Source organism: Nestor notabilis, unplaced genomic scaffold (genome assembly GCF_000696875.1).
Source record: "Nestor notabilis isolate BGI_N333 unplaced genomic scaffold, ASM69687v1 scaffold19082, whole genome shotgun sequence".
NCBI lineage: Eukaryota > Metazoa > Chordata > Aves > Psittaciformes > Psittacidae > Nestor > Nestor notabilis.
Window position 1 is genome coordinate 11,105 of NW_009917285.1, and position 13,176 is coordinate 24,280.

A 13,176-nucleotide genomic window follows, 5' to 3' on the forward strand; every position below is an offset into this window, starting at 1 on the left:
ATTTCTAATCTTGTAGTTTAACAAGATTGGGGGGGGGAGGAAATCTTGAAATAGATAGGTTTTGAGCCGTTGCGATAACTCAGCTGAGATGCTTAAAAGAGTAACAACAAAAAACCTATTAAATTTCCCTCTCTGAAGGTCTCCAGAATTGTTGATTCCATCTTCTAAACGTCATTTGTTAAAGAGACCAGATTTGGAGCAAGTTCTTCAGTGTGACAGTGCTCTACAGAACAAAGCTGCTTCAGGGAAGACGAAACCTGTGCAGGAGCAGAGTCAGCATCAGCTCGCAGCAGGTAACAGTGAAGATGGGTCCAGTACATTTTGATTTCTGCTTTTTCCTGCTTGCTTTGTTTTTCTATACCAGCAAGGTAGAAGTTTTTCTTGTAAATCAAGGATTATAATTTATATATTCCTGGTCAATTTAAAAATATGTTAGTTCTTGTTTGGTTTTGTTTAGTAGCCCAACTGTAGCTGCCCATCAGGATGGGCTCAAATAACATTTGGACAGTAATGGGAGTGATTCTCTCACATAGATTAGTACTTCTTGACAGATACACTACTGAAAGCTTCACAGGTATTTTCTCGGCTGTAGATCAGGCAAAAGTAATGATAGAGGCAAAGGTGAAGCAATCCACAAACAGGGAGAGGAAGTGACTGCAGCATTTAAACTTCAAGGCAGAGCAACAGCCTTCCCCCATGACTACAAGGAGGACAAAATTGTTTCAAGGAGTAATTTCTCTTTTCCTTCAGAAAACAGAGATGAGCAGAAATGTGGGACCAGGTTAAACAGTGCATCTGTCTTATCAAATCTCTCTGGAAACGTGACCAGGAGTCCAAATAACTCTTCCTCCTCTGGAAGGCTTCTTAACCCTCGAACTGCAGAAGCAACAAATAGTTCTGTAGTGACTCAGAAAGCTAATAAAAGCTGTGCCCAAGGAAGCAAGTCAAAGAGAAGCGTGTGTTTTCCTCTATCTGTTCTGCACAATACAGCTGGGAAAGAAAATCTTACAAGTCCAGTTGTGAGTAACAGGAAAGCAATGTCAATTGTGGCATCAGGCCTGAGTCAAAGTGAACATGTAAGTATATTCCAGGAGTTTGGGATCACTTATTAATCATTCCTAATTATTATAGTCCTCAACATAAAGAGATCAAAGTATAAGGGAAACTAATCTTACAGGACCTGCAGATTAGTAATACAGCAACTCAGGTCAAACTCTTTCACTCCTAAAAATCTGAAGAATGCTTCCTGTAAATGGCACTATTCAGCTTAGTGAAATTTGAACTTTTTAAATGACTGTCTATGGGAAAATCCTGCTATTCCAAAGGAAGAGGATTTCATTTCTAGAAAGCCTTGGGGCTTGGGGGGGAGAGGGCTTTGGCTGGTTCCCTGAATGTTTGCAGATGCTGCTTCGTAACCCAAATTCTGATGAAAAGTGAGAGTTTTTGTGATTAATTCTGAGTTGCAAATAAACCTCTTTCATGAAGAAGCCTCCGTTTCCAGGAGGATATGGCTTCTGGTTTAGAAACTGCTGACTCAGAGCTCTTTACTTTAGCCCTTTGAATGGTGCCAAAATTACTGACTTTTAAAGAAATGTATGTCCTGTCTGCCAACACAAATAAATCAGGACTTTAAAGTAACTCTTACTATGTTGGACTCCAATAAACTGGAGTTGTTGGGTTTTTTAATCTGTTTTGCTATTTATTTTCTTTACTACTTTTCAGTTGGTGGTCCAGAAGTTTGTGAGAAAAACGCAGAGCACTTTATCTAATCACATTACTGAAGGAACCACCCACGTCATAATGAAAACAGGTTTGTTGGGAGCTATGTGAACACATCCTGGATTTGCACACTATCTAGAATGTTAACTCTAGGCTAACCAACAAGCAGGACAGCTCAGCAGTACCTCTGAGTAAGCTTGAGAAGGTATTGTTTCAATAGAAATAGAAAACTGGAAGTGGGACTTCACTTGGTACAATACTACAGTTGGACTTTTGGCAGATGTATTCTGAAACAGCATTATGTTGACTTGAGCCAAGCATAGCATTCATCAGGAAAATTGCTGCATCTAGGCATAGCTTTTAACCAATGTTCTCTTAAAAAGCAAGATATTTTGAGCCAAATCTGGATAGGGGGATGTAATATGCTGTGCTTATATTTTGCATCATAGAAGCACTTGTAGCTGGCTCGTATTGGGATACAATCTGTCACATAAGCCTTTCTTGCCTTTGAAAACCAACACAGAAAAGGAGACAAAAATTCCAGTTAGTCTAAATCTATGGAGTCAATTTTTTCCCTTTCTTTCAGGAAGTGTATGGCCATATATTTTTGGAAAGGTATATGGTTCATACAAATTCAGATAGGATAAACTGCCTTTTGAAGCTGTGCCTGTTCTGTAGAGTAAAAGATGACCTTACATGGCTAGTCATCTAAAAGTTTCTGCCAACGTTAGCACTGAATCCTACTGTTGCTGTCCTCTGTCTTGACTATTTGTGCTTGTTTTGCTTCTTGTCTTTTCTGAATGACTAAAAACAGAGTTCAGAAGCTGTGCATGTGATTTGCTTCCATTCATCTGCTGTTCAGTAGAATCAGGACGTGAGAATTTGGGAATGTTTCCATGTATGGTCTTGTTATTTTGCTGCTGCACTTAGCAAAAAACTTTTGCTTTTAGGTACAAATAACCTGAGGTGTTTTGGGTTTTTTTCACTGTTGGCAAACTGAAAGAGCTCTTCCTCTGGTTTGCTCTGCAGATAAGGAGCTGGTGTGTGAACGGACACTGAAGTACTTTCTGGGTATTGCAGGAAGAAAATGGGTTGTTAGTTATCAGTGTAAGTATAACTTGGTTTGGAACTGAATGGTCTCTGCCCTTCTACCACAAATGTACTCTTCACTTGTTCCAGAAAAGAAAAAAAAGATCTCTTCGTGTTGCAGGGCTTCTTCTAAATACTTTAAAATCAGACTATTGGCAGTGGAAGAACGATTTTGCTGGATAAAATGACTTGTTCTGTTCTGATCTTTTTCTTCAGGGGTAACTCAGTCTTTTGAAGAAGGAAGGGTATTGAATGAGGTGAGTCTTTTAGCTTAAGAGTGGAATCTCAAATGCCTAATGCTGTCACAGTGAGAGACCTATTAGAGTAACCTCAGACATTGTCTAAACATTTAGTATATGGAAATTTGGCTTTGTAAACCCTACCGAATGCTGAGACCAAAAGCCACACTTGGGCTATGTGCATTCATCGTTACTGAAGGTATAATGGGATCCTAACAGTTTTTGGAACAAGTTAGGCATATTTTTCCTAAGTGTTTCTACTGCCATTGATGGATGACAGCTTAGAGGAAAAGATCTATTGTTTGTTAAAGGAAATACTCTTGGGGCAGAGCTACATACACAGTTTTGGTTCATTTTTAAACTTTAAAATAACCGACTACTGAAAACTCATTCCAGCATTTACTACCCCTCCTGGAGGTAATGGCTTATTTGCTGTGACTCTGACTTAGGTGGATTTTTGTATTCCTGGGTAGTATTTGGATTTTTATTCTCTCGTATATATTTTTGGAGAAGATCATAGTGACACAGGATGGATTTCATGCACCTAATGAGCAGATACGCCACTTTCTGGTATTAAAAGCCCTCCTGTGCTTGGGTGAAAGGGGGAGTTGCTACAGCATTGACTGGGAATGCTAGAACATGGGGCACATTGTCATACACTCTCACAGTGCTTGAAGCAAGGAGAAGAGGCTCCAGTTATCATAGATCATAGATTTGATTCTAATTATAATGAACTTTTTGTTTGTTATGTTCCAGGAGAACTTTGAAGTTAGAGGAGATGTAGTCAATGGGAGAAACCACCAAGGTCCTAAGAGGGCTAGGCAGTCTCTGACTGAAAAGGTAGGACCATGTTGGGGATGAAGACCCTGTCCTGCTGTGAGTGTTCCAGATATGTGGCTGTGCCAGCTGAACATCTAGAACTTTTTCCCATTTCTCTGCTGTTCTGTATACACAGAGTTGTACAAATTCAGCATTTCTAGAGATGAAAGTGAGCTCTGTCAGCAGCAGAGGAAAGGAGAGAAGGTCCTGACTCACTATGCTTAGAGTGAATGCAATCTTGTTATAACACTGGTACAGGAGAGCAAATGGGGGGGGTGAAGTTTTGTAGGTTACAAAGAGCTTCAGATCTACTTTGTGAAACAGTGATAGCTTGATTACCACTCCTCGAAGTGCAATGAAACAAGTATGTGAAGTGCTGTCCTTTAAAGACACCCTATGTACTCTGTTAACATGTTCCTTGTTTTCTAGATCTTTAAAGACTTTGAGATCTGTTGCTATGGCCCTTTCACTGATATGACTACAGGTGTGTCAGCTGAGTGGAATTAAACTCTTAATAGAAGAAATATTTGGAGGGGGGTTGTGGCCACGCACCAGAGGTTTATATTTGGCCTCTTCTTGGATGCTTTTGTCCTGCTTACTCTGACATTTTCAAAACACCTCCATGAGGTAGAGGTAAAGAACTTTACCCGGTTCTGTCTCCAGGGAGCATGGAAGTGCTGTTCTCTTCTATTTGGCTGTCCTCAGAGAACTGCTCTGGCAATTTCACTCTATTTCAAAACAGGCCTTTTATCTACTTGCTCTCTAGCAGTGAAGGAACAGCATTAATACCATGCTGCCTGGCAGTTGCTTTACATGCTACTGAACACTTGTATTTGAGCATTTTTTTTCCTTCTGTCTTAGAAACATTTTTCTAGCAAAACCTACCTAAGAATCACTTTTGTAGCAGTTGACACATTCTCAGTGTGATCTTCTCTCTAGAAGCAGATGTTAAAACTGAAACACAACAAAGCCCCAAGTTTCTATACAAAGCAAAAGCTTCTTTTTGTTAAACTTGGAAATTTAAGCTCAGATTTTGTTATTTAAAAGTATTTTTACCTCTCTTCCCATTTTTGTAGCTTATTCAGCAGTTCCTGTCTGATTCATCCCATCTAACTTCATTTTTGACTGGGTGAAATATCCTCATGTCTCTTGACATTTACAGTAATTACCACAGAGGATGCAGTGCTTTCACCTGCTGCAGTGATCATCAGTTCTGGCTCTTAGACTTGAGAGTCTTATTTCTCTTCTTCACTATCGGTTCAACAAATTGGTGAAATTAAGCACTTTGACTACTTTTGTTAATGAGAGGGAATTGCAGTTCTAACTGCTGGGTTTGAATTTGAATTTCATGTCTTACATCCTTAGGATAAGAGGAAACAAACTGTTAATGACTTTCTTTGGTTTGTGCATGTGCTGTTGTGCTGCTTCAGGGGTTTGGTTTTGTTTAGTCCTGACTAGAGAGTGAGGGAAGAGAGTGAGTTGATGTTCCTGAGCAGGCTAGAGCCTGAAAGGACTTCTTCTCTACTAAGCCTTAAATTTCTTTCAAATTATGATCATTTATATCTTGGAACACAACATGAGGGCTTAGGGAATACTATCAGTTTCAATGTGATATAAAATACTGAAGTGATAGACTGTTTATCTGATTTCTTTAGAACATCTAGAATGGATGGTGGAGCTTTGTGGTGCCTCTGTCGTGAAGCAGCTTCATCTGTTCACACACCCCCCAGTAAGTGTTACTCAATGTTACACTCTGCCCAGTGGAGGGTCTATAGTTGTGTGTGTGGTAAGTTGGAGTGGGAAACTGATCAGAGCACTCTCTGTCGAAACCAGCACTGAGCCTCCCTTTCCGGCACAAAAAGCCTTCGGTGCTTAGTCACAGAAATCACAGAGAAATCACAGACAATTCTTAGGAACTTGCATCTTTCTGCCTTGACTACCAGTTCTTGAAGTCCTCTCTGAAGTGATGCACTGAAGCAGAGTTAGCCCAGTTGTCACTCTCTGCGGATGGGTGTGAGAGTCGTTTAATGACAGACAGATAACAGCAGCATTTGTATTTTCCTATCTTGCAATCCTAGAATTCTACTGCTGTCGTGGTTGTGCAGCCAGATGCTTGGATGGAAAACACAGATTATAGAGGTAAAACAGCTGTCATGGACTGTTTTATGGTACACGTTGAGTGTCTTCATCACCTCAGCCCTTTTAATAGTTAAACCTCAGAGAAGTTTATAGAGGAATCGAAATAAAATCCTCCAGCATCTGGAGATGGAGGTATGTCTCGGAAAACTCCGGAAGAACAAGGTATATAATCTCAAGAATCAGCAATAGATAGGCCTTAAAGGAGCCTGGCAGCAATTCCTGTTCTGGCCTCAGCAGCAGCCTTACAGAAGCTTTTGTCATTGGCCACAGTTTCTAAAAGGTGGAAGCGTGCCCTTGGAGGACTGGGGAGATCTAGGAGAGAGCCTCAGGCAGGACAAGATTCTCTTGGTCTGGAAGGACTATTGAGCTGCAGAGCAGGAGCTGCAGAGCAGGTGTAGCTTTGCCTTTTTCTTTTTTAAAATCAAAATGCTCCAGAGAAACCATCAGACTTTGCCAGTACGAGTGTTCCAGGGTGACTTCTGCACGAGACAGTGGGAGTTACGGGATGAATGGGAGCTAGGTAGGCTACAGTGAAGCTCAACCAAAAAGAGGAGCAGGAGGCTGATGTAAAACCAACAGCTATTTCCATGGCACTGGGGAAAATGAGAAAGTAAAGATCCTGAAGTGGTGAAGCACAGGCTGGGAGCACTTCAGTGACTTTCTGTTGCTTCTCTCCATGAGACTTGCTGCTTGTCACATACTCAGAATGCTTGAGCAGACAGGACCTGAGGCTCTGTCACCAGTCCTCAATGAAGAGATAGCAAGGGCTGCACTCTTTGCTTTTGGTGTTCATTCTGTGGTGTTCACATCTGCCTCCTCACCATTTGCCCAACAGCTACTCTCTTTGGAGCAGCACTACTGCCTGCGTTGTTAACAGGAGGAGTAGTGCCCCATCACTGGCTTGAGACTTGGGGGATTTTTCTATCAAGGCCTTTAAAATGCAAAGATAAAGCAAATAGCTGACTCTGAAAGACATCAGCCAGTTTACCTTCAGCTTGCTTCGACTCACTGACAACAGGTTGATGGTTTGTGTCTCTGTCTTACAGCAGTCCAGCAAAAGAACAACGTTGCCATGGTGACTCGCGAGTGGGTACTAGACAGTGTTGCGTGCTATGAGTGCCAGGAGTTCAAGGCTTACCTTGTGTCCTGAGGCCGAGCTGCACTTCTTCCATTGCTCAGGAATTCTCATCACTGCTGATGGCTTGGTAGTTATTTAAGGACTGGCAATTTTGAAGTCACTTACGCAGAGATTATGTGTATGCAGTGGCCTTGTTCAGAGTAAGATTACTACGTTTGTATTAACCATAAAGTTACTTAAACAGCATTACTATATGAAGATGGAATTACCCACCATTCTTTAAAGAGTAACATTTCCAGTTTCAAAATAGTCCTTTAAATTAATGGAAAACAAATTTGAAAAGTTCAGACTGTAGAACATGACCTCCTCAGAAGAATGGTCATATATTATTTACAACTGCAGCAAGTTCCTGTTTTATACTTAAGGACATCTTGGAGATAGTCATTTAAACTAGTAATATTGGTCTCAGGCTTGAATTAAACCATACTTCCACTGCCAGGTGACCCCCATCTTTTCACTTTGCATAAAAACCCTGAAAAAGGGTGTATAGTGATACAATGGAATACTGTTTAGTGATTACTAATGCATCAGCCTGGTTAATCTTAGGCCATGGATTATAGCTGTGTTGAAAACGATACAAAGCTCTCCTGTTGTATAGAAAAGTGCCAGCTTGCCCTAACCAGGAAAATATCTCCAAGTACAGAAAACCCAGCACTTGATTCTCAACGTAAACTAATCCTTAAACCCACCAGCCTCTACCAGGGTTGTGTCAGTCATTTCTGAGAAGTGTATGTGGCACCAATGGAGAGATAACAGATGCACTTTAGTATCCCAGTGACCTATAATAAGCCCTGTAAGAAGCTACTTCTAATAGTCCCTGCCTGAAAAATGAGGCTGCAGAGAAAATAAATTGCTTTTTTTATGAAAGAAAATGTTGCTTGTTTCCGTTGCCAAGCAATTCACCTCATGGACGATCTTGGGCTTCAAAGCAGAAAGAGAACCTGCTTGGAGACAGTTGTTGTTTAAAGAAAAATACAGCTAAGTTCAGAGAACTGTTCAGTGCTGGAACGCTGCTGGGTGGGCTTGGGAAGTAGCAAACATCTGCTGAGAAATACTGGAATGCTCAAAGGAAATAAAATGAGCTTGGAAAGTATTTTCCTCGTTTGTTCAGTTTGTGATGTGAAGCGCTCGGTCTCTGCAATGAGGTGCATGTGAAATGTCACTGGAGGCAGCCTCCTGCAAGTGGGGATTGTCTGGAGGAGGCCAGAAATGTAAATTGCAGTTTCGGGGCTGGAATCAGAACGTAATTTCCATTGGCCTGAGAAGCAAATGTGTTATCAAGTGTCCTGCAGCTGCCAGGTGGAAGCAAATGTTTTCTTAATGAGCCATTGCTACTGGTAGTGTAAGTGGTGGAAGCATTTCTCAGCTGCCCTAACTCACTGTTTGCTTCTGTGTGACACTATTTCCTAACTATTGAGGCTGTTGAACCACCCTCACCTTCAGAGTGATGCTCCTCTTATTTCTAGAGCCCACATTGGTCGAGGGGTTGTTTTGTTGTTGTTGGAATGATGCCTGGGATGTTGCCCTTCCTCCTTGGTGACTGGAGCAGTGGAAACCCTGTTTCTGATAAAGCAACTGGCATCAGTGAACTGCTGGAGTACTCTGTGTCTTGTATAAAACGTGAGTGAAGGGGAAGGGTTTGACTAAGCAGCTAGCCAGCTAAAGGAAGGACATGCTTCCAGAGAAGCAGGTGGCTTAAGGGGAGCTGATGTGGCCTCAGTCAAACCCATACTGACTTCTCTAGGCTGACTTCCAGCTTCAGGATAAAGCCCAGCACTCGGTGCTTCACAGCCACTCTGGACTGGAAATGCCACTTGTACACGGGGATCAAAGCTGCACTTCCTCCCTGTTTGCTCATGTGCAAGAGCAGCTTCATGACACTTCACCTCAGAGGCTTCCTACCCTGGGAATGTGGTTTTGAGACGTGCCTTGGCCGGGCTGTGCCTTTTCCAGGAGTTACCTCAGGGTTACAAGGAGCAGGATCAAGCATCGCTGAAGGACTAGACATGCAGTTAAAGCAGCTGCGTGCACCCATCCTAGTCAGCAGCGTGCGCCTTCTGTACTGGAGGGAAGGAAGAAACAAAGCATGGGCTGGTGCTTGCTGGAGGTTTGCCTGAGGCTTTGCCACCAGCAGGTACTGTATTTGTAATTAGAACTGCTCTGCTTTTGTAAATTAACAGGAGCTTTTCTGGATCAGGGTCAACTTCCAAGGAACCTGAGCTCTGTTGCTGTTCGTGACCATCCCCCTCCTGCTGCATCAGTTCTCGAGAGCTGCTGAGCACAGGGTTATTAACGAATTCCTAGGCTTATTTTTGGTCTGGTCACCGAATCGGGGCAGTTTTGTGTGGTGTGTCCTGCAGTAACACCCCTCGAGAGCGCCAGGGGAGGGGGCGAAGGCTCAGCTGGCTCTGCCCTTGCCAAGCAACCAGACATGCATCTGTGCAAGTGTGTGCTGGCACTGCTAATGCAGCCGCCCCGCGGCGCAGCGGCAGCTCCCTGCTCTGCCGCTCACACCAAGCTGCTCTCTAGACACCACTGACCCTTTCTTGGCCTTCAGCTCACTCCGGCAGCCACACTCCGGGGTTGCCTTTCCCTGCCACGGTCCCAGAGCAAGTCCAAGGCTTCCTGCTGCTGTACATGAAAAGCAAGAGCTGGGAATCGGGCTGGGTGTGGGGAAAGCCTCCGCGGGTGAGCAGGTAAAGGGCTTAACCCCGACCTGCCGAGCGGCTCTTTAGGTCCCCACGATTACAGAGGATTATGACAAACCGCTGTAAAGGGCCAGGCTGGGGCACAGTGCTGGGAGTCAGCATGCAGGGAGGCACCGTGTCACTGTCGTGCGTCTGCTGGCAGAGTCTGGAAACCAGCAGCTCCACAAGAGATGTCTCCAGCTGATCCTGTAAATGGAGGTAAAAGGCTGGGAAAGGACAGACACTGAGCAGAATTATTTCAGCACTAGGGCTGGGATGTATGTGAACTTCCTCTTGCAACAACATGCCCTGGACGTACTTCTTGGTCTTGAATTCAAGCAGAAACTCTTAAATGGGCTCGTGATGGGACAGAAACATGCTCCTGAGAGATGGTTCCCTTGAGGCAAAGTCTTGCCAACTGTTTAAAAGGGTTTTCCTTTCCCTGAAATATCCAAAACCTCATAAATCTCAGTGTCACACCAGGCTGTCTCCTCACGCATCTGCCTTCCTCCCTGCGGTACCTCCCGGTGTTCTTTCTAATCCTGCTCTTCCTCTGAGCACAAAATAGCTGAAACCGGTCCCATGCTTAATATCTGCTTCCGTAATAGCTGGAAAATGTTGCTGAGGTGGGGATAGGATCATCTAAAAGGTATGAGCAGCCTGGTAGAGTCATCTGAGGGTCCAGCCTTTCAGTAATGCACATCTGTGTCCTCACCAACACAGCTGGACTTGTGTCCAAATTCCTCCTGGAAACCCGTGCTCCAGTGTGCCGAAACATGGGGATTGCTCCGGGCTGCTTTTGGCCAGAGCACCGAGACTGCTGCCAAGAGCTGGCAAATGCCAAGTGATCCTGGGGCCACAGGAGACCTGAGTGAGGTGGGAAAACCCCATCTGGGGACGGCACCAAACCACACAGGACCCGAGAGTCCCGGTTCTTGCACCTTTGCTTTGCCTCCATTGCTTGAGTGACACCTCATGAGCCCAGCCCGGGACGGTGCAGCCCTGGTTCAGACCTCACCTTCCCCAGACTCCTCGTCCCCAGCGGGACATCACTACGGTCCTGCTGCCTGCATCCCTGCTCAGGAGCTGGGGCACCGTGATGGGGCAGCGTCCCTGCAGGAGCAGCTGGTGCGGAGCCCTCCTGGGGGAGAGCTGGGCTTTAGGGGGGTTACAAGGTACCGCGCTCAGGAGCAGACTGTTTCCTGCCGGGATGCAGGCTGAGGGGGCTGCCTGTCCCACCCAGCTGGCTGCTCATCAGACCCTATGGATGTAGGATGCTTTTCTAGGCAGGACACCTGCACTGGCAGCATTGCTCAGAGATTTTTCTGTAGGCAGTAATTAGAGGCCTCGAGTCCTCCTCGCTTGTCTTTTATGTGTCAGTTCCACTGCTTCCATCTGCATGGGTTTGTTCCTCTCCTCTCTGTGCTGACTCATCTGCCACAGGCAGCTCGTGTGTGTGGATGCCTCGTGTGGCCCTTGTCCTGCAGGAGCTCTGGAGCAGCCGCTCCTGCTGTGCCGTGCCCGTGAGCCGGAGGTGTGCGCTGCTTGCACGGGATCCAGCACTCCCAGTTGACCAAGGGCTCTCGAGGCTGTGATTTAGACCAGAAGCCGTTAGTGATTCAAGTCATTCATCTGGGGGACCTGATTCCCTGCGTTGGCAATGCAGGAGCTGAGGGTACCCAGTCCCACCGACCCAAGAGGTTGCCTGCAGTGCAATTCCTGCCCTCCTCTCGCTGCATCCTCCTCTTGCGCTCAGATGAAGGTGGGAAGATGCTTCCCATGCATCTGTACGGCAGCACGCTCTGAGCTTAGGTCCTTGGGTGTTTCTTCTGGCTGCAGCCTGTGGGATGCAGTGTTCTGTGACCAGGTTGTCATCACTCACCGAGTTACCTGGTGGTAGCTGACAGAAACGCCGTGCTGGGCGCTCTGAGCATGAGGCAGCGGGGGCCAGTGCTACATCCTGCACACAGGTGCACTGATACCTTTTATTTATCCAGAAATTACCTTCCACTGACTTCAGCAGCTTCCCTGGAGTTGTTCCCATGCTGAAAAGCGGAAAACCCATCACTTTCACTGTGTACTTTTCCATCTACTCCCTTTTATATATAGAAATCTCCCACAGTGCTCCCAGGCAGGCGGCTGCCTTGGTTCGGAGGAGAAGGGACCCAACAGTGGTTTGTTTGGTCTGGGCTGTGGCTCTGACTCTGCTCCTTCAGTTTGGGTTTTGGGGTTTTTTTTGCTTTTTCTCTTCTGCTTTTGATTTTGCTTCCTGTTTTGTTTACTCCTCTGCAGAGGAGGAGAGCAAGAGAGAGGAATGGGACTCCTTTGAAAAGTCTGGTTAAATGGACCACTGTGGGAGTCCAAACACTCTTTATAGTCAAGCAAGCTGGTGGAGAAGTGAGTGCCAGCATATTAAGCCGCACACTGAATGGTGACTGCAGAGAGCAGCCCTTCCAGGAGGGGGAGAGAAGGGCATAGGCCACTCCTTTGCCCAGAATTCAATCCTCCTCTGAAGTCACAAGGCCAGGCCTTCAAAGGCGGCTTCAAGCAGTTGCTGTCTGGGTTGTGTACGAGTGTGGCAGATGCATGTTTTGGGTTCAGCTCAGCCACGGCAGCACTATCTCTCTGTGTCAAGGTCCACATGAAGCCCTGGTCCTGCGCTGCAGAACACACGTTTGTTTGCCCAGGATTTGGCTGCCACGTTGTTTTCTCCTTTTAGTCTCTTTTTTCGGCTGTTCCAGAAGCAGCTGGGCACAAATCACTGTCATTCCAGCATCATCGTTTTCCGAGCGCAGGCTCCCACTAGGCAGAGCTGCGCGGAGGAGAGCGGGCGGGACAGCGACGGCCTTTCCTTTAGTGCAGAGAATGGAGAAATTCCCAGAACCAGAAGCTTTCAAGAAAGATCCTGTCACGTTTGGGTAAGCCCAAACCCCAGCTGCTGTTCTGGCCCTGCAGCCTCACCTGCAGTGCTGAGTGCTGCATGCGCCCGGGAGAGGTCACCTGAACGAGTCTCGTGGAAAGCAGAAGGAATATATATCATACAGCTGCCTCTGTGCAGGGGCAATGTTGAGTTTCATTCCTCCTTCCTCAGCTGGGGGATCTTGTGGGAGTGGGCACTGCAGATTCCCCTGCCTGTAATGAACGTTGTTCATGCAGCCCCCTCCTTCTGAGCTGCAAGGCTTGATCCACACACACGTGTTTCCTCCAGCCTCGGCAGCGCTGCGTGCTGTGTGTGCCTGCAGCAGCCCAGCATCCAGCGTAGCACAGCATCCAACACTGCACAAACAGCGCCCTAAACACAAACTGGGGGTGCTTGAAGCCCTCCTGCACAGCTCCACATTCCTGC

The 13,176-nt window shown here is 45.8% G+C and overlaps 1 protein-coding gene across 1 annotated transcript in view; it reads left to right on the plus strand.

The window, feature by feature from the left end:
• BRCA1 (breast cancer 1, early onset) overlaps positions 1 to 7,155 on the plus strand; it is a 17,859-nt gene extending 10,704 nt beyond the window's left edge. Inside the window, exons 13-22 of the mRNA XM_010009160.1 lie at positions 139 to 293; positions 751 to 1,076; positions 1,723 to 1,810; positions 2,749 to 2,826; positions 3,025 to 3,065; positions 3,804 to 3,887; positions 4,296 to 4,350; positions 5,522 to 5,595; positions 5,945 to 6,005; positions 7,052 to 7,155. Of these exons, the coding sequence (XP_010007462.1) occupies positions 139 to 293; positions 751 to 1,076; positions 1,723 to 1,810; positions 2,749 to 2,826; positions 3,025 to 3,065; positions 3,804 to 3,887; positions 4,296 to 4,350; positions 5,522 to 5,595; positions 5,945 to 6,005; positions 7,052 to 7,155 (1,066 nt within the window). The remainder of the gene's footprint in view (positions 1 to 138; positions 294 to 750; positions 1,077 to 1,722; positions 1,811 to 2,748; positions 2,827 to 3,024; positions 3,066 to 3,803; positions 3,888 to 4,295; positions 4,351 to 5,521; positions 5,596 to 5,944; positions 6,006 to 7,051) is intronic.
• The last annotated feature ends 6,021 nt before the right edge of the window (positions 7,156 to 13,176 follow it).